The sequence below is a fragment of the Stigmatopora nigra genome, chromosome 23 (genome assembly GCF_051989575.1).
Source record: "Stigmatopora nigra isolate UIUO_SnigA chromosome 23, RoL_Snig_1.1, whole genome shotgun sequence".
Classification (NCBI taxonomy): Eukaryota; Metazoa; Chordata; class Actinopteri; order Syngnathiformes; family Syngnathidae; genus Stigmatopora; species Stigmatopora nigra.
This window is the reverse complement of record NC_135530.1, coordinates 5599987-5625865: the sequence shown is the minus strand read 5'-3', so window position 1 is coordinate 5625865 and position 25879 is coordinate 5599987. Positions and strand designations below refer to the sequence as shown.

General features: G+C 37.6%; 3 protein-coding genes across 3 annotated transcripts in view; 1 reads left to right on the top strand and 2 right to left on the bottom strand.

Annotated features, from left to right (window-relative positions):
* The window catches only part of LOC144181201 (uncharacterized), a 17370-nt gene extending 3653 nt beyond the window's left edge, over window positions 1-13717 (bottom strand). The window contains exons 1-2 of the mRNA XM_077709568.1: window positions 13569-13717; window positions 10006-10336 (exon numbers count right to left, since the gene is read on the bottom strand). Of these exons, the coding sequence (XP_077565694.1) occupies window positions 10006-10222 (217 nt within the window). The 5' untranslated portion in view covers window positions 10223-10336; window positions 13569-13717. The remainder of the gene's footprint in view (window positions 1-10005; window positions 10337-13568) is intronic.
* On the top strand, window positions 12737-25150 carry slc13a4 (solute carrier family 13 member 4). The gene is made up of 16 exons (XM_077709567.1): window positions 12737-13042; window positions 16833-16961; window positions 18212-18348; window positions 18424-18587; window positions 18677-18731; window positions 18801-18840; window positions 19857-19943; window positions 20014-20198; window positions 20272-20391; window positions 21290-21391; window positions 21457-21558; window positions 21639-21745; window positions 22458-22567; window positions 22630-22791; window positions 22858-22995; window positions 24056-25150. The coding sequence occupies exons 1-16, from the start codon at window positions 12920-12922 to the stop codon at window positions 24191-24193; spliced, it is 1899 nt and encodes a 632-aa protein (XP_077565693.1). The 5' UTR covers window positions 12737-12919; the 3' UTR covers window positions 24194-25150.
* coa6 (cytochrome c oxidase assembly factor 6) lies at window positions 24626-25879 on the bottom strand. Its single transcript, XM_077709569.1, has 3 exons — window positions 25745-25879; window positions 25386-25541; window positions 24626-25292 (listed from the first exon to the last, which is right to left on the bottom strand). Exons 2-3 carry the CDS (start codon window positions 25527-25529, stop codon window positions 25194-25196), a joined length of 243 nt encoding a protein of 80 aa, XP_077565695.1. The 5' UTR covers window positions 25530-25541; window positions 25745-25879; the 3' UTR covers window positions 24626-25193.

Genomic DNA, 25879 nt, shown 5'->3' with positions numbered 1-25879 from the left:
TTGTGAATAAATTATTGAGGATTATTTTACGAAAGATGAACACTGGTATTGTGTTTTTTTTAAATCCCTAAATGCATATTTATCAGCTATGTTATGTAACAAGTTGTTTCTGTGTACTTCTTACTAAGAAATGTGTAGCCAGATTGTGGCCTAGTGGTTAACTCACCTGTCTCCCGTCTGGGAGACCTTGGTTCGATTCCTGGTCGGTACCCTTTTTCACTTAGCTGTTTGTGTACTTCTTGGAAATAGACTCAAATGATTACCAAGGAAACTGTAGTCACTTGGTTGGCGCAGAGGATAGTTCACTAGACTCTCGTTCGGGGGACCTGGGTTCGATTCCTGGTCAGTACACATTTTCACTTATTTGTTTCTGTGTACTTCTTGGAAAGACACTCAAATGATTACTAAGGAAAGTGTAGTCACTTGGTTGGCACAGAGGTTAGTTCACTGGACTCTCGTCCAGGGGACCTTGGTTCGATTCCCGGTTGGTACACATTTTCACTTAGTTCTTTCTGTGTATTTCTTGGAAAGACACTCAAATGATTACTAAGGAAAGTGTGGTCACTTGGTTGGCGCAGAGGTTAGTTCACTGGACTCCCATGTGGGAGACCTGGGTTCGATTCCCGCTGCCATCGTTTGGCTGAAAATACTTGGAAAGATGAAATGGTCAATGGAATAAGAAGAAGGGGGGAAAAAAAAAGAAAAAACTTTTTAATTTATATGAAACACTTAGTCATACTTTTCAGCAAAAGGTTATATTCCGAACTGCCTTCGGCAGTTCGGAAGAATGTTGGAGGGACCTGTCTGTGCACAAGGCGTTCTCGGGTCGGCCTTCGGCCGACCCTCGACCGCTTGCTTGGTCGCCGACCGCCGACACCGGGAAGCGAACTCACGTTCTCTCGGTGCAAAGGCGAGTGTGCAACCCACTACACCAACTCGTGCCCCACTTATACATAGGTGTTGAAACGTTTTATCCAAGGAAATGGGGTGAAACACTTAGTCATTTTTTTGACAAAATGCTTCATCCACCACTGAATACTTATACACTTAAACACTTAGGCATTAGAAATTATTCTTTTAACTGAATAATATTGTGAAAATCTTTGCCTGCACTGGGATTTGAACCCAGGACCTCATAGGCGACAGACTGATGACTTAGCCACTGGGCCACCACCCTGTGAGAGAAAGCAGTAGTACTTATACTTTCACCTCTTTCATTTATCTGAAACACTTAGTCATTTTTTGACTAAATGTTTCATCCACCACTGAATACTTATACACTTAAACACTTAGGAATTAGAACTTATTCTTTTAACTGAATAATATTGTGAAAATCTTTACCTGCACTGGGATTTGAACCCAGGACCTCAGAGGTGGTAGACTGATGACTTATCCACTGGGCCACCACCCGGTGAGAGAAAGTGGTAGTACTTATACTTTTACCTCTTTCATTTACCTGAATATTATTTGGAAAAGGTTTGCAGGCACTAGGATTTGAACCCAGGACCACAAAGGTGGGAGACTGATGACTTATCCACTGGGCCACCAACCTCTGAGAAAATTTGGTAGTATCTGCAGTTATACTTCTTTCATTTATCTGCATAATAGTGGGAAAATCTTTCCAAGCACTAGGACTCGAACCCAAGACCAAAGAGGTGGAAGACTGATGACTGATCCACTGGGCCACCACTCGACAAGATTATGCAGTAGTATTTGTTGTTTTGTCTCTTTCCACTCCCCGATCATACTTAGTACTTTATGGTACCTTCAAGTGGGGAAAGATAGGTAAGCAGAGCAAAGCAGGATTTGAACCCAGGTCCACAGAGGTGGGAGGCCAATGACTTATTCCCAAAAGTAAGCAGTAGTATTTATTGTTTTGTCTGTTACAACTACAGTGTTCTCTCAGTACTTCGCAGTTCAGCTACCGCGGACTCAGAGCTTCGCAGATTTATTTGGGAAAAAAAATAATACAAATATTACTTTGAAACAACATATTTGACAGTTTTTTTTGTCATAACATGAATTTCACTCTCTCTACCCGTATTCTCTATGGTGTACTGTATACAGGGGGGTAAAAAAAAATGGAATTCAATTCAAATTAAGCATTTTTGAAGGGGAAATATCTGACAATGGTGGTTTTACGTCTTTGGTTTTCAGTTTTTTTCCATATATAAGGCGCACTGGATTATAAGGCGCACTGTCTATTTTGGAGAAAATTTAAGACTTTTAAGTGCGCCTTATAGTAGTGAAAATACGGTCTTTTTTGGTAGCTTGTGCGACTTAGAGTCCAAAAATGCTTTTGTTGATGACGTCCTGGCATGCATTAAAAAAAATACATTATTCATCATTAAAGCTAATTTATCCAGTCTATCACCATCTCCCAAATGTTCATTTTCATGCTTTTCCATATTGCAACGAGAGCCTATTTCCACTTAAACAGGGCTACATGGTAATACTGTATACGGGAAGGTGGCATCCTCTATTTATATCTATATCTCTAGTGCTGCAATATATAAATAGTGCTGAGAAATCTCATGACGCGGTTGCTATTGTGAGAATCTCCCAGGACCTTGTGTTATTGATTAGCATTGAGTTGCAGTAAATTGTATATGTGCGTGCAGGGGGAAAAAAAAACAACCAAAAAAAAACATGTAAGTTCGCTTTCGGCTGATTAGAAGTGACAGATGGAAGGATTTCTGCCGCTACGGAGAATCCGACAGAGAATCCTGCATCATCCAACTAGAGGATGATGGCGCGTACCCGCCCTATTTTTCCATCTCGTGCATATAAACACAAACGGGGGCACCACACGCATCCGACACGTGCGGTGGGAGTCGACTGCATGGCAACAAGGAAGAGCTGAGTCAGTGTTAGAATGACAAAAATATGTACGCACATGGCGTGTTCAGAAATAGCCTGCAACCAGAGTTGTGAAAATAGGTTTGAACATCTGTAAATCTATCAATTGAACTCAAATTTTTATTTTTTTACAAACAAAAGAATGAAGAATCTTCAGTTTTTGTATTTAGCTAAAATTACAGTGCTAAATAACTGTTATGATATTTGAAGATAAGCTTAAAAAATGTCCTGCCTCTTATTGTCTTTAGTTTAAAACTACCTAATATTAAGAATTAAAGCAAACTACGGCCCGCGGGCCACATCCGGCCCGCTAGGCCTTTTAGTCCGGCCCGCCGACGTCGTCCAAATAAAGTTTTTTAAACAAAAAGTGTTTGTTTTTTTTAATGTTTTTTTAATTATAATTATTTATTTAATTATTTTACCCTCCCCAAGATGTCGCCGTCAGTGGCAGTAGTTTTGTCCTCTCTTATTTAATTTTCGTGTTTTATAGCCCTATCCTTTTTTAAAATTACATTTTAATATTTCTTAATACATTTCTTTTTACTTTACTTTGTACTTTATACTTTTTACTTTAATGATGAGTGATGAGTATGTTAATACTTTAGTCCTTTTTTTCAGTTTATGTTTCATATGTACTGTTAACAGATGCACTTTTTTATATGTATCGTATCTTGTGGTGACCCGGCCCATCTGTCAAATTTTTAAAGTCAATGTGGCCCCCGGGGCCCAAAAGTTTGCCCACCCCTGCTTTAAAGAAAGGTTAACATTAAGGTACAATAAAATGTAATTATATATGAGTCTCTAGGACTTTAATTTTTTCTTGTGCACCTATTAGAAAGACGGATAATTATAGGTCATTTATGTGTTTTTGCGCAAACTAAATTTAGATTTATGATTGTATTCTAGTGGTTGCCAGCAATGGTCCGTCGTTAAAAAAAAAAAACATTGAAAACACAACTTATACTTAAATATTAAGAAAAAAAAGTGACATAAAATATATATATATATATATATATATATATATATATATATATATATATATATATATATATATATATATATATATATATATATATATATATATATATATATATATATATATATATATATATATATATATATATATATATATATATATATATATATATATATATATATATATATATATATATATATATATATATATATATTTTACATTATTTACATAATCCATTTTTCTGTTCATGTGTGTGCATCCCTTGTGCTTTTTTCCCTCATATCTTAGTTCTGTTCCATTATTAAACATCTGACGTTCCTGTGTGTGTTTTAAGACTCTGTTGCTACGCTATCGCGGCTAAACTCAGTCTATATCCCAGCACACCAGAAGATGAATGAAAAGCAGGAATTAATGCGGAAAAGATTGAAAAGTCATTCTCACCGGGAAACCCTTTTGTGTTGAACATGTCGGGATGTTGTGAACCTGGCAACCACACACAAATAAGCAAAAATGCCAGAGAGCTCATTCAATTCGGCCTGCGGTGGTTAATGTATTTGCGTTGAATGACAAAACCTTTCTTTCCCGTGTGAAAGTTTAACAAAAGTTGGTAAAGCCTGTTAGGAAACATCTATTTTGGATATATGACCCAATTTTTTTCCATATATTGACCGCCTCTGTGTATAAGCCATACCCTTCAAATGGCCTAAAAAACATTGAATGTCACGATTTCTCTCGTAAAAGCCGCCCCGATTCACAGTTTTAACCTCCATATTCATGTTTATTTTAAGTACAAATGTGGTACTTTGAAGGGAAAATCACTGCACTGTATTATAAGGCGCACTGTCTATTTTGGAGAAAATGTAAGACTTTTAAGTGCGCCTTATAGTCGTGAAAATACGGTACTTCTTTATTTGGCTTTCATGAACAACTTTAGCACTCAGAAAGCCTTGAGTTATTGTCTTGTGTCATAGTCGTTGATGCAGATGCTAAGTGGTGTTCTTTCTTCCCTAATGGGCAACTTGCTTGACATCACTTTTGTGTCACGCTTTCACTCTCTGAGTAACGTGATAGGAGCTCAAAGCAACTATCTATTTCCGATGTCCCGTATCGCTGCCGATTACCTAATGGTGTGTGTGCGCAAACATGTGCAGGACAGTTGTCTCCAAACTGGCGCCCTCCTGCACGTCTTCTTCTGGTTCGTGTGATGTGATTTTTTTTAGCGGATGCCTGATCGGTCTTGTCCTGTGGGTGTCGTGCGTTTGATAGGAAACAGAGCGTGAATGAGCTTCACACGCATATGTGCTTGGTGGGGAACCTTATTGCATTCCATTTTATGGTAGAAAAAGGCCCAAGTTTTTGCACCATTGAAGTGGATAAGAGGGAATTTTTTTCTCTCTTTTTTGACTGAAAAAAAGTTGTTACCTCACTCCTCCAAATGTAACAACTTATTCAATTCTCAATAAAATCCTATTTCTATCATTCCATCTTTTGAATATAACCATTGACATAAACCATTCAAGTCCTTCTACATACAAAGAATCCTGACGCTTTCACTTTAACACGGTGACACCTCCAATTAACCTTGGCAGTGTGAGTGTGTGAGCGTAAATCTTTGAGTGAGGTTTTGTATCGCACACTTAGCAGCTGTTCAGCCTCCAAATCCACCCAAGCGTGAGTGTACGCGATAGTTTTTAGGTCCACGTTGGAAGGAAAGGTGCTAGAACAATGATCTAAAACAAACTTGGGAAAACTACGGCCCGCGGGCCACATCCGGCCCGCGGGCCACATCCGGCCCGCCGACGTTGTCCAAATAGTTTTTTATTTATTTATATATTTATTTATTTTTTTTAAATCCAGTGGCAGTAGCTATGTCCACTCTTATTTGATATTTTGAGGTTTTACAGCCCCTCTATGTTTTTTTTAAATTACATTTTAATATTTCTTAATACATTCCTTTTTGTTTTACTTTTTACTTTATACTTTTTACTTTACTTTATACATTTTACTTTACTTTATATTTTTTACTTTACTTTATACATTTTACTTTACTTTATACTTTACTTTATATTTTTTACTTTACTTTATACATTTTACTTTACTTTATACTTTACTTTATATTTTTTACTTTACTTTATACTTTTTACTTTACTTTGTATTTTATACTTTTGACTTTACTTTATACTTTTGACTTTACTTCATATTTTTGACTTTACTTTATACTTTTGACTTTACTTTATACTTTTTACTTTACTTTCTACTTTTTACTTTACTTTCTACTTTTTACTTTACTTTCTACTTTTTACTTTACTTTATACTTTTTAATTTACTTTATACTTTTTACTTTACTTTGTACTTTATACTTTTTACTTTAATGACGAGTGATGAGTATGTTAATACTTTAGTCCTTTTTTTCTGTTTATGTTTCATACGTACTATTAACGGATGCACTTTTTTATATGTATCGTATCTTGTGCTGACCCGGCCCATCTGTCAAATTTTTAAAGTCAATGTGACCCCCAGGCCAAAAAGTTTGCCCACCCCTGATCTAAAAGGTGGACTATTGCACGCTAGCTGTCGATGAATCATGTGAAATGTTTCAATAGCTTAACCTCAAGCCAATTAGCTTTGTCTATCCTGAACTATTCCCAGCACGGGGAATCCTGTTAATGGCACGGTAACACGCGGGGATACCGAGCGCTTGGCCGCGCCCCCTATTAACGGTTTGTAGTTGGGAAGCCAATTACTTCTGTCCCTTTGAGTTCAGAAGACGAAGTGTAATCTGCCAGCATGTGCATCACCACCTGGCAACCACGGCTTGCAGAACATGAATGGAATGAAGACCGTACTCAATTTATTGTCTGGATAATATCTTAGCTATCTCGTAACCCGGAATGCACACTGAAATGGGCAGATTGAACAGAAAGCACCATTTACTATTCTCACGTATTTGTTGCGCAAAAAAATGATGACTGAATCGAGGGTACGGCTTACATGCGCACTAATTAGACTTGACATGCACAACTGCAGAGTGACAAAGACAAAACGCCATAAGGCAAGACAATGCGGCCTGTATGGCTATTTAAAAAAATAAACCTTACCTTACCTTTTTGAAATTGTCTACGTGCAGGTAATACTTTTTAGGAATGTGCAAACCAGCAATCGATTGATATACTATCTCAGAAATACCACGTGCAATGATTTTTCTTCAAAGTAACAACACATTTGTACTCCCTATTAAAACCATGAATATGGATGTGAAAATTGTGAATCAGGGGGCGGCTTATATGAGGGAAATTGCAAAATTCAACGATTTTAAAGCATTTTTAAGGGTATGCTTATAAGCAAATATGCAAGAAAATACGGTACCTTCTAGTTCAGGGGTGGGCAAACCTTTCGTCCCGGGGGCCACATTGACTTTAAAAATTTGATATATGGGCCAGGTCAGCACAAGATACGATACATATAAAAAAGTGCATCTGTTAACAGTACATATGAGACATAAACAGAAAAAAGGATTAAAGTATTAACATACTCATCACTCATCATTAAAGTAAAAAGTATAAAGTACAAAGTCAAGTAAAAAGGAATGTATTAGAAAATATTAAAATGTAATTTATAAAAAGATAGAGGGGCTGTAAAACACAAAAAAATAAGCCAATGGCTTCCGCGTGACGGCGCCATCTTGGGGATAAAATTTAAAAAAACAACAATATTATTTGACAACGTCGGCAGGCCGAATTAAAACGCCTCGCGGGCCGGATGTGGCCCGCACGCCGTAGTTTGCCCATCAATATCTCTTCCAGTGCATCTTTAACATTAAGTCGAATTACAGTTGACTTTTTCTAGCTCACAAAGCAAAAACAATTAAGAATCTCTTGTATTGCCATCATGTAACTTTGATGAGACCTTTCTAGGCTATGACAGTGTTTTATTTTTTCACCAGTTTGGACGTCATCGATAACTTGATCGATCGTTTACTGGCATTTCTCAGGTGTTCTCAGTCTAGCGGATCACCTCTATTTGTTATTAAAGCATTAAGTGCTTACTTCGGGCACTGTGGGACACAGAGGCGCTGTTCAGAAACAAGCGACCGAGTTTATTCCCTAAACCTTTAAGAAGATTTGAGTTGTTTCAGTGCGTCCATTTGTAATGTGGAAGCACGTGAGCGTGGCATTTTTGTCTTACGCTGACGGCCTTTCGGGTTTCCACGTGAGCTGGGGTCTGCGAGACGGTGGGTTGAAAAAAAAAAAAAAGGAAAAGAGTGGGAAAGTGGGGAGAGAGGATGAAACAAGAAGAGACAGGAGATAAGAAGAGAAGAAAGTAGGCTACTTTAGAGCTGGCTGGCTGCTGGCAAAGAGAGAGAAAGAAGCAAACAGATGTTGTAGGAAGGCACGCTCCACTTTCGGACAACTGTCTTTAAACGCATCGTTTGCTTCCTGCATACACACTTTAACACCATCAGGCACCAAATCACAACACATGCACACACTAAATCCCATGCAATTAACACTAAACTCAAAAAACCTGGTCAAATGCTGACTACAATGCACACAATTCCATACAAACATTAACTAGATGCAACCACTGATAAATATCCAAAAAAAGCAACTAAATATACCATAACAGCTTAAAAACTGAATTAAAATACCCAAATGAACCATACCGCTTATCCTTACAAGGGTTGCGGGGGTGCTATAGCCTATCAAAGCCAACTATGGGCGTTATGTGGGAGACACCCTGAATTGATTGCCAGCCAATGGCAGAACACAATGAGGCTATTCACACTCTCACTTATACTTAAGGACAATTTAGTATACAATTAGCCTCTATGTTTTTGGGATTGTGGGATTAAAAACTACATACAAACTCCACACTAGAAGATATGAACCCACCGAGAATTGAACCCTCAATTTCAGAACTGTGAGGCAGACATACTAGACACTATCTACTGTGCCACTGGTATTAAAAAACATGCAAAACAAGCACTTATAAACATGCACAAACACTTTAAAAAAAACACAATAAAACATGATAATATCCCCTTTAACGACAAGGGGTCGGGAACTTTTTTGATGGAAAGAGCCATAAACAATTCAATTTTTTTTAAATATTAATCCTTGAGAGCCATGCTACGAATTTAAAAGTCAAAACACATGAAAATGTGTGCCTTTTTTAGTCACTTTACCACTTTTAAGGTAAAAACGGTCTCTGAATTCTTTTGAAAACATTGTTACATTGTTGCTAATTAATGAGTATCAATGAGAAAATCCATGCAAAAGAGTGTAATGAAAAAAATATATATATTATAAGGCACTAGGTGTAGTGTCAATGCGATAATACCAATGTAACCCTCATATTCCTGCGCTTTTTTCACCAGCAGTTTCCATAGTTTACATCATAGGTTAATGGAGAGCCATATGCACCCATCAAAAGAGCCATATGTGGCCCCCAAGCCATAGGTTCCCTACCCCTGCCATTTTTACCACTTTTACTTTCATTTTTTCCCCCTTTATCCTTTGCCTTCTTTTGGAAAATGATTTACCTCACCTCATTTTCAACTCTTAACTCTTTATACAAATGCCCTAACCTGTAATACAAACAGCCCAGACTTTAATCTCGTCCCACCCTGCTGTGTAGAGAACCAGTAAAGAGCTTTTCTTAGACTAGCAGACTTTCCAAGTACCGTATATTCACGACTATAAGGCGGACTGTACTATAAGGCGCACTGTCTATATTGGAGAAAATGTAAGACTTTTAAGTGCGCCTTATAGTCGTGAAAATACGCTAATGGCTATTGACTTCTAGGTATGAAGCACTCACTACAGAGTCACCTCTAGAGCCAGCCATTGTTGATCTTTTGGATTTTCTTGTATAAAATCTTGCAGTGGGGGAGGAGCTATATGATGGAAGATGTTGTAAACTAAGATGGCATCTGCATAATTAACAGAATTGTTTCACTTCAGGCGTTTGTGTTTTTTTAATATCCGACAGTGGTGGTTTAATTGTTTTTGGTTTTCTGTTTTTTACATATATAAGGCGCACTGGATTACAAGGCGCACTGTCTATTTTGGAGAAAATGTAAGACTTTTAAGTGCGCCTTATAGTCGTGAAAATACGGCAAACAACGACACGACCCATCGCCAAAAAAAGTTTACCGACGACAAACCAACCTGAGTAATTCCCAGTCGGCGTCTGCGTCTCTGACTCCGTCGTGACCCGACCTTCCGTGCTGCTCATCTGCTCCTCCGTGGACGCAACCGTGACATTCCCAGTCAAGTCCTCCAAGCTCGGTGTAGAGTTTTGGGTCAAAACTGGCGTGCTGCATAGTAAAGCACTCACAAGTGCCCAATAGACACCTGAAGTTGGAGGAGCAACTTTTGAAAGCATTGTGACAAGACGCCAAGCCACAAATTCACATTGTCAAGGTCAGGTGCGTTGATTCTTTTGCTCCTGGCATCCTCTCCTCTCCTCCTTTTGAGAATTTCCCGCTCATGATGTGCCCTGTGAAGGGGACGTAGGTCGTCAGTGTGCTTTTCTCTCGGCATACAATACAACTCTTTAGTCCCACCCACTTTCCCTTGCACTCTCTCCCTTAGTCTAACTTGTTCTCTCGATATCCAGCTGGGCCAACTGAGCTCTTGCATAAGAACCGCCGCCTGCCTGAGCTGCGTTGAGCTCTCGCTCGTGTAGCGGTCCACTCACGTGCGCCCAACCCACCCGTGCGCCGGCGCACCCGCGCACTCGTTCCTGTGATGATGGAATGGGTGGTCGCATGTCTAGAGGGGGATTGCCACTATATTCTTTGTAAATTATTCGTTTGGAGACATTGTTGTCTAGGGTTAGGTTAGGAGCTTATAATAATAATATAATCATCTGTAGACAACACAGCAAGTAGATGATTATCTTTGGGATAAATATTCTGTTGTGTACAGGTTTCAAAGTGGCGGCCCGGGGGCCAAATCTGGGCACCCCTGTTTTAGTGAATAGTAATACTAATAGCGAATAAATACTTCAGAAAATATAAAACTACAACATGCAGTAAAGCCCTTCAGCCCTGGTTAAGTAAATTCTAAAATAAAACTGTTCAAGCTTCAAAATATCACAACTTCCTATAAGATAAAAAATCATCAGTACAAATGCCACATATCTGATTGCCATAAAAAACAATGATAAAAAACAATAAGGTAAAAGACCAATCTTTTATGAACATGATCACTCAATGCTAACCACCCCAGTTCACATACCGTATTTTCACGACTATAAGGCGCACCCTCAATTAATGAAAATTTTCCATATATAAGGCGCACTGTATTATAAGGTGCACTGTCTATTTTGGAGAAAATTTAAGACTTTTAAGTGTGCCTCATAGTCGTGAAAATACAGTAGTTGCTATTGACTTCCAAGTATGAAGCACTCACTACACAGTCACCTCTAGAGCCAGCCATTGTTGATGTTTTTTGTATAAAATCTTGCATTGGGGGAGGAGCTATATGATGGAAGATGTTGTAAATTAAGATGGCATCTGCATATTTAACAGTATTGTTTCAGTTCAGGCGTTTGTTTTTTTTAATATCCGACAGTGGTGTTTTTCTGTTTTTCCATATATAAGGCGCACTGGATTATAAGGCACACTGTCTATTTTGGAGAAAATATAAGACTTTTTTTTAAGTGTGCCTTATAGTCCTGAAAATACAGTACATGTTGACATCTGTTAATCTCTCAGGATTTATGCTTTGAATTTGTCACTCAAATTTAAAAAAAGTATATTTACATTTCAGGTCTTTGGCTAAAGCGTAATTCCAATGTGTAATCCCACATTAGGCCAAATGTGAAAGAAAATAAAAATCACTTTTGATTTATGGAGGATTTTATGGAACAATATCTGTTCGGATTGAGTTATACACCCCCATCTTGTGGATGACATGGCTTTACATCTTTCAGTTCATTTGGTCTCGTGTTCTTTGAGTATCCAAATAATACTTAAATATTTGAGCACCTCATATTAAACTGATCGGATAATCCTTTTTGTGGAGTGCATGCAGTAGTCAAGTAAGTGTATGTTTTTGTGCAGAAATCAGCTAATCCTTATTAAAACGACATGCTTGCTTATTTTTCTTTCGTCATAGCTGTGCCACGTGCGCACAATGTCATATGTTGACAATAAAAATAAACAACAAATCCAAAAATTCATTGAATTTGGTGAAAAGTTGTTAATTATACATTTAATAAAATTCTTTTGACTAAAAATGCCATCTTGACATGGACATTTCCAACATAAACAATTAACAGAATATTAAAATCCTTTAAAATGTGAGCTTTTACTTCATGAAAAAAAAGAAAAATAAATAAAATGACTATAAAATTTGTATATTTATATGATACACCCATTCAAATATAGTAAATTACCAAATTACCCAAAAATCATGTATCAGAGATGATATTGAATACCTCTGCGTATAAGCCACAACCTTAAAATTGCATTAAAATTACAAATACGGCTTATATGCGAGAAAATATGAATCATATATAGTGTTAGTAATCTGTATAGCTTTTTACAATTGAATTGTGGCTCTAGTGCTCCTTTGGGGGGCGCTGTAGGACAAGTAAATAGCTTACAAAACAAGTATAGTACTATACACATACTTTATTTGTAACTCTGTCTAGATGAATACTAATGTACAACTATGAATAACACATTTTATAAATATTACTATGATTTACCACTTATTTTACTATTTCTCAATTTCCCAACACCCCAAAGGTTGTTCCCTCCCCCTCACATAAGGCCACACCCTTATGCAAATGTCTCAAATCTAATTGGCCTACTCTTAAGGAGAAGGTGGTACACATCACTGCTTAATTAACATACCTATTATTCCCATAAATTAGCCCGCGGCGCCTTACCTGGCGCTGTAGACGAGAAGGAACCTGGGGTTGACTTCTGAATTGCCCCACGTATACGGGTTGGCCTAACTGGTAAAATTCCGACAAATCTCCTCTCAGCTCCAGTTCTTTGCCTCCTCCCCCCTTTCCTTTAGTGGCGCCTAAGGCCGGTTCTGTTGAGTCCAGAGCCTCAGGTCACCCATGAGGCTGGAGGCCGCAGCCAGAATGGATGTTTTTAGGAAGCTATGGAGGGCCAGGAATCTGATCGTGGTGATTTTCATCCCGCTATCCCTTTTACCACTACCTCTCATCCACCCTACCAGCGTAAGTCCCAACAATTTGATGTAAAATATATACTTATGCTATGTCTATTTGTTAGATTCCTAACTAATCGAGTCTATATCTTTCTGGCAACAAAGTCAAGGGAATGAGAAAATTGACAGCTATACATATTACTAACTTTATATGACTCATATTTTCTCGCATGTAAGCCGTAATTGTCATTTTAAGGCAATTTTAAGGGTGTGGTTTATACGCAGAGGTATTCAATATCCTCTTCTGACTTTTGGGTAATTTGGTAATTTATTATATTTGAATGGGTGTATCATATAAATATGATACAAATGTTATAGTCATTTTATTGATTTTTCTTTTTTTCATGAAGTAAAAGCTTAAAAGTTTAAAGGATTTTAATATTCTGTTAATTGTTTATGTTGGAAATGTCCATTTCTAGATGGAATTTTTAGTCAAAAGAATTTTAATAAATGTATAACTAACAACTTTTCACCAAATTCAATGAATTTTAGGATTTGCAATAGACTACTAAAAAAATAAAACCCTAAACACTTACGTAAGATCCAGTTTCTGTTTCCGAAGCTCCTTTTTTGATAGCTGCTGCCCACTGATGAGATTTTCTAATGTGAACGTGTGAGTGTGTGAATCAATCAAAAGATCCTATTGTTATGTTGAATGCTCATCCAGATCTGTACGGAGATGTCGCCTCATGTTGATGACATAGAGATCAGTCGGAGTAGTATAAACGTTTCATTCATGGAGGAAAAGAAATTGTGGAAAAAGCAAATCTTATAAATGTAAAAAAAATGCTCGAAGAACAAGAGGATTATGACAAATCCAGAATGGTGGTGGGGTGGGGGGGTTACTGCTACTACTGCATATTCTTGAAGGATCCAATTTTGGATAAAATGGCGTGTTTACTTGATTTATTTTCTATTATTTTACTCTGTAAAGACAGACTGAAAAATTTGGAACACACCAATGACAAATGTGTGACTTTTTGATTGAATTTTAACTCTTTTTGGTAGAATGAAATGTGCCAAGAAGTAGATTGATTTGTTCAATTTGCATTACAACGAGTTTGAATCCAATCTTTTCAATCTCATTTATGACAAATGTGAGACTTTTTGACTGAATTCTAACTCTTTTTGGCAGAATTAAATGTGCCAAGAAGTAGATTGATTTGTCCCATTTGCATTACAATGAGTTTGAATCCAATTTTTTCAATCTCATTTACTTTTATCACTTGAATCGATGTGTTTCGTATCTGGCTTCAGTCATGGAAAAACTAGTCGTATTTTGTTTAAAGTAGCATTCACGTGCTTGCTAGCACCCCCACCGGCCAATCAGAACTCTCCTTGCTGTTATGTCAGCAGTGGCGCATGTTTGGCAAGGCACGCCACGCGGCGAGTCGGCCCAGGATGAGGCCGAGACGCCAAAACATCAACACAAAGGAAAAATAATCCCTTTAATGAAGTTATATAATCCTGTACCGCCACCAAACGCACGAGGGGTCGGCGTCCCCGCTGGCTTCTTACGACACTGGCGACCGCCGACTGTTTTTCGGGAATGTGACAATGTGTGTCCGATTAGAACTAACGACCCAAGTTACAGTGAAGCTGGCGCGCTAATTGACACATTTTTTCTGTCTGTTTACTTGTTGACTAGCAAAGCACTAAAAAAACTCAAAGCCATTCATTCAATCTGGAATGTGGAAATTGGCACGAGCACATAAAAGTTTTTGATTGGTTCAGAAAACGTGTCTATGCAAGCACATGACTTTATTTGTCTTTCAATTTCTTTGTTTACATGCAACTAATCATCATTTCCTAAACTGACTACTGAGTACAAGTTGATGAGCCAATCAATTAACATTGGCTCTAGAGCAGGGGTGTCAAACATACGGCCCGCGGGCCGGATCCGACCCGTCTGGTGGTTTGGTACGGCCCGGGGAAGAAAGCTGCATTGTATAAAAAAAATATGAATTTTCTTTAAAATTTGTAGTTCTTATATTATCCGCTAGGGGCACAGTGTTTTAGTACGTGCAGACAACATGAATTGACATTTATTTATGTTCTTATGTTATTTTTTGTTCATAATAGATTGTTCATAATGAAAAAGAAAAATTCTGTTAATAAACGTTTTGATAATTTACTCATTCTTTGCACTAATTATTAATATTAGTGACTAATACAAAGGAAAAAAAGTGGTCTTATTGTTAGTTCTATGTAATTTTGCAATGAGTTTACTGGTCCGGCTCGCTTGATCTCAAATTAAGCTGTATTCGGCCCGCAGACCAAAGGGATTTTGACACCCCTGCTCTAGAATTACCGTATTTACTCGCATATAAGCCGTACCCTTAAAATTGTGAGGTTTTTTGCAAGACATGTTTTCTTTACTCAAATTGCATTCATTCATTCAAAAGTAAATTGAGTTTAGTGTTTTATCTGTTTATATTTTCTCTATTTTGAAATAAATGACCATATCGGCCATATTGTCTTGCGTTATGGCGTTTCGTCTTTGTCACTTTGCAGTTTCTTGAATGGGAAATCTAATTTATGCGCATATAAGCCATATCTTCGATATAGTCCTCACTTTTTTTCAGAAAATACGGTAATTCCACTTCCAATGTAAACTCTGTAAAATCAGATTTTTTTGCATCAGCACCTTTTGCATACATTGTACTTTAGCTTTAACAGGCAAAATGACACGGACAGCAACGCGTTTGAAAGTCTCCCCAGTGGTCGATAATCAATAATAAGTGATCGCTGAACCCGCCAATCTTCCCTTAAGTGTTGACTTATTTTATCAGCACATCTGTGTGAATTTTTAGTGCCGATTCAGCAAGATGGCAGCTGCTCACAAGTCAACAGGACTTGCAAATAAATAGGGCTACCACAAATGAGGATTCTGATAGGTAATCACAGATTAACAGATTCTTCATTCAATCATTTTCTGGACCACTAATCCGCACAAAGGTCATAGGGGGCGCCGGAGCCGCCGAATGCAGCTAACTATGGGCACCCTGAATCAATCGGTGGTTAGCTAATGGCAGGGTACAATTAACAGATGTTTGCAAATTTAAATAGATTGTGCTTTTTATCCAGGACTACAGAAATGAAAAAAATACAAAAAGTAATATTTGCAGTGTTTTCTCTTTTTTTCATTGGAAAAATAGAAACATTTTACTACTTAAATTCATCGGAAGACTATAAAATTGTAAATTGAAAAAAACTAATAATTGTGACCGCTTCACTTGGAACAAAAATAAAAAATAAATGCAATTTTACAATTTATCAATATACCGTATTTTCACGACTATAAGGCGCACATAAAAGTCTTAAATTTTCTCCAAAATACAAAATATTCCATCATATAGGTCCTCCCCCACTGCTAGATTTTATACAAAAAAATCCAAAATATCAACAATGGCTGGTTCTAGAGGTGACTGTGTAGTGAGTGCTTCATACCTGGAAGTCAATAGCAATTACCGTATTTTCACGACTGTAAGGCGCACTTAAAAGTCTTACATTTTCTCCAAAATAAACAGTGCGCCTTATATGTGGGAAAAAATGTCATTCGTTGAGGGTGCGCCTTATAATGTGGTGCGCCTTATAGTCGTGAAAATACGGTACGTATTCATGAAGCAGAGTTCATTATTTTGTTGGCAATGCGATAAACTACATAATGGAGCACCTTAGGAAAGTAAGTTTATACTAGGTTCACTACTTTTGAGCAATTTGATAGCCCAGAATCTGTTGTTTGATTAAAAAATACGAATAAATAAAAAAAAAAGATTTTAATCACGATTCTTTTGCAGGAGGCATGTTGCGCATACGTGCTAATCGTGACCGCCGTCTATTGGGTATCCGAGGCTGTCCCCTTGGGTGCAGCTGCCCTAGTCCCCGCCTTCCTCTACCCGCTTTTTGGGGTACTCAAGTCAAGTGAGGTGAGTTTTAGCCAAAAAAAGGCCACCCGCTGGCCTTTTGCTTGACCTTTCTTTGACCTTTTTTTATTGCGGCATTACATAAAAAGAGCGCCATGTGATTGCAAAGCTGCTTCTTAACGATACTGTAAGCCTCTTGTGATTGTGGGCTTGAAATATGCAGGCAGAAAATCTTTGCGCAACGTGCGATGTCTGTTTGAAGGGAAGTTGTCTAGCTGTGAATTTTCAAGTTTATAGTACTTAAAATGCATTATCAAATGATAAAACACCCCCCAAAAAATTAAGTCAGCTCCAGCACTCCTCACAACCTTAATGAACATAAAGCACTGCAGAAAATGAATGAATGACTCATTTATATATTACAAAATAATAATAATTTCATTTTTCCCCCAGATAATCTTTATAAGGAATCAAAATGAAGTGAAATACTGTATTATTTGTAATATCTTATTTAGTTAATATTGTAAAAAAAATGAAATTGACATTTGTTTTGCATGATTTACCTTTGTAATGGATAAAAATGAGCAAAATGTTTTTTTTTGCATTGAAAAAGAGAGTTTATTAGTTTCAGCACATGTGTCAAAGTGGTGGCCCGGGGGCCAAATCTGGCCCGCCGCATCATTTTGTGTGGCCCGGGGAAAGTAAATGATGAGTGAGGACTTTCAGTTTTAGGATCATATTAAAATGAAGAGTATAGATGTATATTAAATTTCCTGATTTTCCCCCTTTTAAATCAATAATTGTAATTATTTCATCATTTTTTCTGTGTTTTCAGTTCAAAAATCATTCTGTAAAATCTAAAAAATATATTTAAAAAATCTCAAATAAACATTGTTGTAGATCTAAAAAAAAACCCTAAATATTCAGGGCTTTTAATCCAGTTCTTTTAATCAATTCAAAAAAATAAAATCTAAACAACGTTGAGTTACAGAATATATATATAGTCCATGTTTTCCTGCTGCATAGGTTAAGATTCCACTGCATATTTCTAGTGAAACTACAAACCCAGAATAAAATAACAATATAAAACGACACATATAACAACCAAATGACTGCAGCCTTATTTCACACAGTGAAAAAAATCCAGCACAGTCCAGGAGGACAAAGTCCGACTGGCGTTAGGTGAGAGGTGACGAGACATTTACTTATGCAATAGCCAGATTAAAAAGAACAGAATGCGCAAGATCCAGGGAGCACAAAAAAAAAAAAAATAACAAAAAAGGGTGAAGTCCGACTATTTGGGGTTCCTTCAGGTGGCGGCTGAGTATTCCAAAGACACAACACTGCTACTAATGGGAGTGATCTGCCTGGCCGCCTCCATTGAAAAGTGGAACCTTCATAAGCGCATCGCCCTGCGCATGGTGATGATCGCCGGGGCCAAACCCGGCATGTAAGAGTCAAAATGGCCGTCAATAGTGAAGAAACGTAGATAGAAGAGTCATTTTTTTTATGCTCTTTTGCTTAGGTTGGTGCTGGGCTTCATGTGTTGCACCGTATTTCTGTCAATGTGGCTCAGTAACACTTCCACCACAGCTATGGTGATGCCAATTGCTGAGGCCGTGCTGCAGCAACTCATATGCACCGGAATGGCCGACAATCTGGAGCCCGACGCCGTGGAGGACGATAGCGGTGTGGAACGGAAGATTTCAAATTCCCTAGTGTTCTTTCCCCATATGTCATTTTTTGTTTAAATCGTTTTTTCTGCTTTCCGGTGTTAGATAAAGAAGAAAATTTGGATAAGAACCAATTGGCGCTGCTCTACCGTAATGACAGGTGTGTGGTTCTTTTTCTTAGCTTTGTTTTGTAAGCGCATGTCTAATAGTTGTTTATCTTCTTTTTCAGCAATAATGGTCAAAAACAGGAGCTTTCAACACTGAGTGAGGTAAAAACTAAATACCGTATTTTCACGACTATAAGGCGCACCGCATTATAAGGCGCACCCTCAATGAATGACATTTTTTTTTCATATATAAGGCGCACTGTATTATAAGGGGCACTGTACTATAAGGCGCACTGTCTATTTTGGAGAAAATGTGAGACTATTAAGTGCACCTTATAGTCGTGAAAATACGGTAATTGCTATTGACTTCCAGGTATGAAGCACTCACTACTTTACAGTCACCTCTAGAGCCAGCCATTGTTGATGTTTTGGATTTTTTTGTATAAAATCTTGCAGTAGGGGAGGAGCTATAGGATAGAAGATTTTGTAAACGAAGATGGCATCTGCATATTTAACAGTATTGTTTCAGTTCAGGCATTTGTGTTTTTTTAATATCCCACAGTGTGGTTTTTCGTTTTTGGTTTTCAGTTTTTTCCATATATAAGGCGCACTGTCTATTTTGGAGAAAATTTAAGACTTTTAAGTGCGCCTTATAGTTGTGAAAATACGGTATATGGAGAAGAAAAATATTGGAGCAAAATACTTTGAAACTAAAGATTTTTACTTTTTTTTCTTAACCAGAATAAAACAAATAAAACATTTGATTTTTTTCCCCCCAAACTGAACATTTTAAGGAATTTGCTATATAACAATGTATATCTTTTTATGGTTTGTTCCTGTATTAATAAAAAATATATACATTATTAAATAGCAAATACACTAAAATGCTCAGTTTGGAGAAGAAATATCTAATTTCTTATTTTTAATTTAATTAAAAAAATGTATGTATAAAAAACATTAGAAAATACTTTTGGATCAAAAGTTTTTTTCTTTTTACAATTATTTAAACAAGGAATAACAGTAAACTGAGAGAAATATGAAAAACTATTAATTAAAATGTATCTTTGCGTGCTGTGTATGTACAAAAAAGCCCTACGAGCGACATGATTGGATGCTTATCACTATCAATCAAATAAACTACACTCTTAATGGTATTTAACCACTTTGGAACTTTTCAGGCACAAACCAGAGAATCCAAAGACATGGATGTGAATCCAAATACAAACCAAGCTTGCATCATGCATACAAACGGACATTTACCTCAAGTGAGTAATAAAAACTAAAGTTTTTACAGAGCCAAAGTCTATAAAGTGCACTTTTCACGCATTTGCTTAGGTGGCCATCGAAATCCCGAACGTGAAGCGTGTCAAAGCCCGTCGAGACTCACAGTATCCCACCAAACGGGACCACATGATCTGTAAATGTCTAACCCTAAGCATCACCTACGCTGCAACAATCGGCGGGCTCATCACCATCACCGGAACTTCCACCAACTTGATATTCGCCGAGCAGTTTAACACGTAATAGCAAAGATGGATTTCCATCATCTTGGTGAAACCACATAAAAAAATAAAACCCTTTTCTTCTTTCCAGGCGCTACCCGGGCGCTAAAGTCATCAACTTTGGGACGTGGTTCATCTTCAGTTTCCCTATCGCTCTCATTATGCTGGTTCTCACGTGGTTGTGGCTGCACTTCCTATTCTTAGGCTGCAAGTGGGTACCGTATTTTCTCGTATGCCGTATTTGTCGCAAAAAAATGAAAAATAAAGACTGAATCAAGGGTTTGCTAATGTGCGCATAAATTAGACTTGACATGCACGAAACTACAAGCTAACAAAAATGACAAATTTATATTAAAAAAACGTATCTTGCATAAAACGTGAAAAAACAAAATTAAAAACCAGACCGCTAAAGACACTTCCGCTTGTGTTATTCGAGAGAACTTTGTGTTATACGAGAGAACTTTGTGTTTACGAGAGAACTTTGTGTTTTACGAGAGAACTTTGTGTTACCGAGAGAACTTTGTGTTACACGAGAGAACTTTGTGTTACACGAGAGAACTTTGTGTTACACGAGAGAACTTTGTGTTACACGAGAGAACTTTGTGTTACACGAGAGAACTTTGTGTTATACCAGAGAACTTTGTGTTATACGAGAGAACTTTGTGTTACACGAGAACTTTTTGTTACAGGAGAGAACTTTTTGTTAAACGAGAGAACTTTGTGTTACACAAGAGAACTTTGTAAGAGAACTTTGTGTTACACAAGAGAACTTTGTGTTACACGAGAGAACTGTGTTTCACGAGAGAATTTTGTGTTAAACGAGATAAATTTGTGTTAAACGAGAGAACTTGGTGTTAAACGAGAGAACTTTGTGTTAAACGAGAGAACTTTGTGTTAAACGAGAGAACTTTGTGTTACACGAGAGAACTTTGTGTTAAACGAGAACTTTGTGTTTACGGGAGAACTTTGTGTTACACGGGAGAACTTTGTGTTATACGAGAGAATTCAACGATTTGAATTTGAAAAAGTACGGCTTATACGCGAACGTGGCTTATATGCGAGAAAATATGGTAAACCTGGGATGCTTCATGGAGTCATTTGTATTTTAGCTTCAGGGAAACATGCTCACTGAGCAAGAAACGCAAGACCAAGAGGGAGATGATGTCTGAGAAGAGAATCCATGAGGAATATGAGAAACTGGGGCCCATCAGGTAGTCTTACAGATGTGAACAATGGCTACTGCAGCTACCAAGTGACATTGTATGTATGTTTTCAGCTACCCTGAGGTTGTCACTGGCGTTTTCTTCATCCTCATGACTCTGCTGTGGTTCACCAGAGAACCTGGTTTTGTCCCTGGTTGGACTTCACTTTTTGAGAAGCAAGTAGTCCTGATATTGCATGAAAAACGGTCCAAAAAAATACAAGTCTAACGCAGTGCGTCTTCTATTTTTTTTTTAGAAAAGGATATCGGACCGATGCAACGGTGTCCGTACTTTTGGGTTTTTTGCTCTTCCTCATTCCTGCCAGACGGCCTTTTTCACGCTCTTCCAGCCACAAAGATTCAGGTAGGGTACTTTGTTTTTCTCACAGTCAAAGAAGAAAGTGTTTTTTTGGGGTGTGAAAATACCGTATTTTCACGACATTAAGGTGCAAATTTTCTCCAAAATAGACAGTGCACCTTATAATCCAGTGCGTCTTATATATGGAAAAAACAGAAAACCAAAAACGAAAAAGCACCACTGTCCGATATTAAAAAAACACAAACGCCTGAACTGAAACAATACTGTTAAATATGCAGATGCCATCTTAGTTTACAAAATCTTTCATCATATAGCTCCTCCCCCACTGCAAGATTTTATTCAAAAAAATCCAAAACATCAACAATGGCTGGCTCTAGAGGTGACTGTAAAGTAGTGAGTGCTTCATACCTGGAAGTCAATTGCAATTACCGTATTTACATGACTATAAGGCGCACTTAAAAGTGATTCATTGAGGGTGCGCCTTATAATGCGGTGCGCCTTATAGTCGTGAAAATACGGTACTTTTATGGGTCACTTACTATTGATTTTGGGCATTTACTGAATCACATCCTATTGTTTTGAAGCAAATCAAGGCCATTGCAGGTCATTTTCAAGCATTCCCGTGTCAACAAGAATGTCCCCGATCCGAACACTTTATCGGAAATCAGGCCCGATCAGATTATTATTTTTTTTTTTTTGCGCTAATCCCTCGGCGTGTCTGGCAACCTATTTTTAAAATTCTTCTTTTTTTTGGCAGCGTCTGACCCACTGGCTCCCATGATCACCTGGAAGGACTTCCAGCGGCTCATGCCATGGGAAATCGTCATCCTGGTCGGTGGAGGTTACGCTTTGGCGGCCGGTTGCAAGGTAGAACTTGGCTTGGATCAAATTTGAAAAATTCCCCTTTTTTATACTGAGCGGGTTGCCAGGTGTCAGGCCTATCCGTGTGGATCGGGCGGCAGCTGGAGCCCATGAGCGGCCTCCCGCCTTGGGCCGTCACGCTGCTGGCTTGCCTGCTGGTGTCGGCGGTCACCGAGTTTGCCTCCAACCCGGCCACATTGACCGTCTTCCTACCTATCCTCTCGGCGCTGGTACGTCCCACCGCCATATTCCGAAAGGGATTCCTTCCTGACTTTGTCTGCCTTCCCTCTTCTCAGTCTGAGACCTTGCAAATCAACCCGCTTCATACTTTAATCCCCTCTACAATGTGCGTGTCATTTGGGGTCATGCTTCCAGTGGGGAACCCCCCCAACGCTATCGTGTTCAGCTACGGACACCTGCAGATTGGCGACATGGTACGACTACGCACATTCCTTGCAAACACGTGTCGTCTTGCACCTGCAGCTTAACAATATCAACTTTATGTAACTGTAAGGTTGAGAAATTCTATTTCGTAACTTTTGGCAAGAGAGAGACATGAAATTTTCACTCAGTTTGTCATTATATTTAACTCATTTGCTGCCATTAATGGTGATGGTGAGTATTTATGGAATGCACAATAAGTTTGGCATATTTCCACTTATACAGCAAAACTAAGGAAATACATCAACTGTAGTGACAGTTATTTCATGAATTAAAATGTAGATTTTTTTTCTTTTTTTATTTGGTCAGAAACCAAGAAAAACGTTAAAGCAACAATAGTAAAATGGACAACAGAAGGCTGAATAGGCACTTGTTCAAAATATTTTTTCAGATTACTATAGCCTAAAACACTGGTGTCAAAGTGGCGACCCGGGGGCCAAATCTGGCCCGCAGCATCATTTTGTGTGGCCCAGGGAAGTACATCATGAGAGCTGACTTTCTGTTTTAGGATCAAATTAAAATGAAGAGTATAGATGTATATTAAATTTCCTGATTTTCCCCCTTTTAAATCAATCATTGTCATTTTTTAATCATTTTTTCTGTTTTTAGTTCAAAAATCATTTTATAAGATCAAAAAATATATATTAAAAAGCTCAAATAAACATTATTTTAAATCTATAAAAAAATGAATATTCAGGGCTTTTAATCCATTTATAAAAAAACATCTAAATATTATATCTAAAATGGCCCACATTAAATCGAGTTGACGTTAATGCGGCCAGTGAACCAAACTCGAGTCTGACACCCTTGGCCTAAAAAAAAAACATAAAATAGAAAAAAAAAAGTCACCCTTGAGTGTTAATTGTAGGCCAAACCAAACTATTTTAAAAATGCCACATATAGACTGGTCAATATAATACCCTTATTCAGTATTTATTTTTTAATGAAACCTGATAATTCACTACCATTCATCTCAATTCAAATGTATTTGACTTCCATCCCCATCAATGCCAGTCCATGAGTAAATATGTTCCCATGTGCTTTATTCTGCAGGTGAAAGCAGGTTTCGGGGTGAACCTGATTGGTGTAGCCGTTGTGATGTTGGCCATCACCACGTGGGGGGTTCCTCTCTTTAATTTGACTGAATTCCCCGCCTGGGCAGTAGCCGTAAATTCTACCGGCAGCTTATAGCAAACAGAAGATGAACCAAGTGACCAATCAACAGTGAAGAAATGGACATCATAACTCTAGACTGGATTTATGGGAAGGAGCTGGTTTTTACAGAAAAAAAAGCTGCACAACTTGTAGGTTGCCATTGACGACAATGGATATTTGTTTAGCGAGTGTTTTATGCATTGGAATTCTGTGTTTACATTGATTGGAGATCCATCGTTATCAATGGCAGCCAATGAGTTTAAGAGGGGTCTATCACATTGAAAGCTGTAAAAAAAATTATATCATTTATAATATATCACTTGTTCTGTGATATATTTAAAAGTTTTAGGAGTGGCTTTAAAAACTACAGTGCCTTTGACGGTTCAGCATTTTGGGCAAATATTTTTAGCAGTAAAATAATTGTAAAAATATTACATGGCAAAATAATGAATCAAATATGCATGAATCTCTCCACAATGGTTTAAATTTACTCTTATTTCACTTCAAGTAAATGAAGGAAAAACTTTGGAATATACATGATGTGCCTCTTTAAAAAAAAAAAAAGACAAGATTTTTTTTTCTACATTTGAGTAACAAGCTGCTATTAATGACGTGTTGCCTTGGAGAAGAGGGGAGTAATTTTTTTGGAACATTAAGGTACAAAGGGTGAGTGCACATATTTGCATTTTATGACAATCAATGTTCAATCAAATCTGGTAGTAGAAAGTAGTAGCATGTATTGTGCAAAAAAAAGTGTTATTGAGAAGTACAATCACTAAAACTATGCATTTATTCTTTTATTTCTAAATAATTTATTCAAGTGTCAAGCTGAATGCAACTCAACGGAGTCACCGATATGACTTTTGAGCCTATTTTTTTTTGTAAATACATAGACTTGTAACTTAAATAGCTTGTATGCCTGCAATAACGGGCGTCAGAGTTACGAAAACAAACTATGTGTACAAGAATAAAATTAATTAAACCCACCAAGGAGTACCTGAATGTCGATTGATTGAAAAGTCGTTTATTTTTCTTGTTAGGAGGGTTGCCGGGGGCCTTCAGATGGAGTGAATCCCTCACTTTGCATTTTCTCTTTATATTTCAAGTAGTCTCTCCTTTTGCTGAAATACTTGACCTGCAAGAAAAGAGAAATTGTAAGGACACTTTATAATAAACATAACTAAATAGTTGATGTGGGTGATGAGGAAATAAAAGGGGGATAGTTTACCCACTGCATGGGGCATTTTGCCTCAAAATCTTTTTGGAAGATTTGGCACGAGGCAGCATTGTTGTTGTTGTCATCCAAACATTTCCAAAGTAAATCTCTGGCATCCCAGCAAGTCTTTCGTTCAGATGCATTTGGAGCTGCCATCGTAATTTGACACTGAATGGAGAAGAATCAATGTTGATTAACACGTTTTTCTATATACTACGAGACATTCAACGCACTTTTTTGTGAATGTTTATCAGAAGAAATACTGCAACTGAATGCCAATGTGTTTTAGTGCGCAAAACACCAGACGCCCAACATGCACAAAAATAACAGAAAGCTACTCCGTATGAATTTAATAGCCAATAAATACTCACGCAATCAAATTTTTGAGGTGAGAATTCCACTTAACACTCGCGATTTTCCATAAAAACACGAAACATTGTAGTATAATTACAAAACGGACGAGGTTGCACGAGCGTCAGTGAAGGACAATTCTCGTCGCGTGTTGA

What these genes read in the sequence shown, in the direction of transcription:
- slc13a4 (XM_077709567.1), top strand. Translation starts at nt 12,920, where the DNA reads ATGAGGCTGGAGGCCGCAGCCAGAATGGATGTTTTTAGGAAGCTATGG. An exon ending in TTCGCCGAGCAGTTTAACAC is followed by an intron (nt 20,199 to 20,271) that starts GTAATAGCAAAG and finishes TCTTCTTTCCAG; the next exon opens with GCGCTACCCGGGCGCTAAAG. An exon ending in CTTTGGCGGCCGGTTGCAAG is followed by an intron (nt 22,568 to 22,629) that starts GTAGAACTTGGC and finishes GCGGGTTGCCAG; the next exon opens with GTGTCAGGCCTATCCGTGTG.
- coa6 (XM_077709569.1), bottom strand. Translation starts at nt 25,529, where the DNA reads ATGGCAGCTCCAAATGCATCTGAACGAAAGACTTGCTGGGATGCCAGA. An exon ending in CAAAATGCCCCATGCAGTGG is followed by an intron (nt 25,293 to 25,385) that starts GTAAACTATCCC and finishes CTTTTCTTGCAG; the next exon opens with GTCAAGTATTTCAGCAAAAG.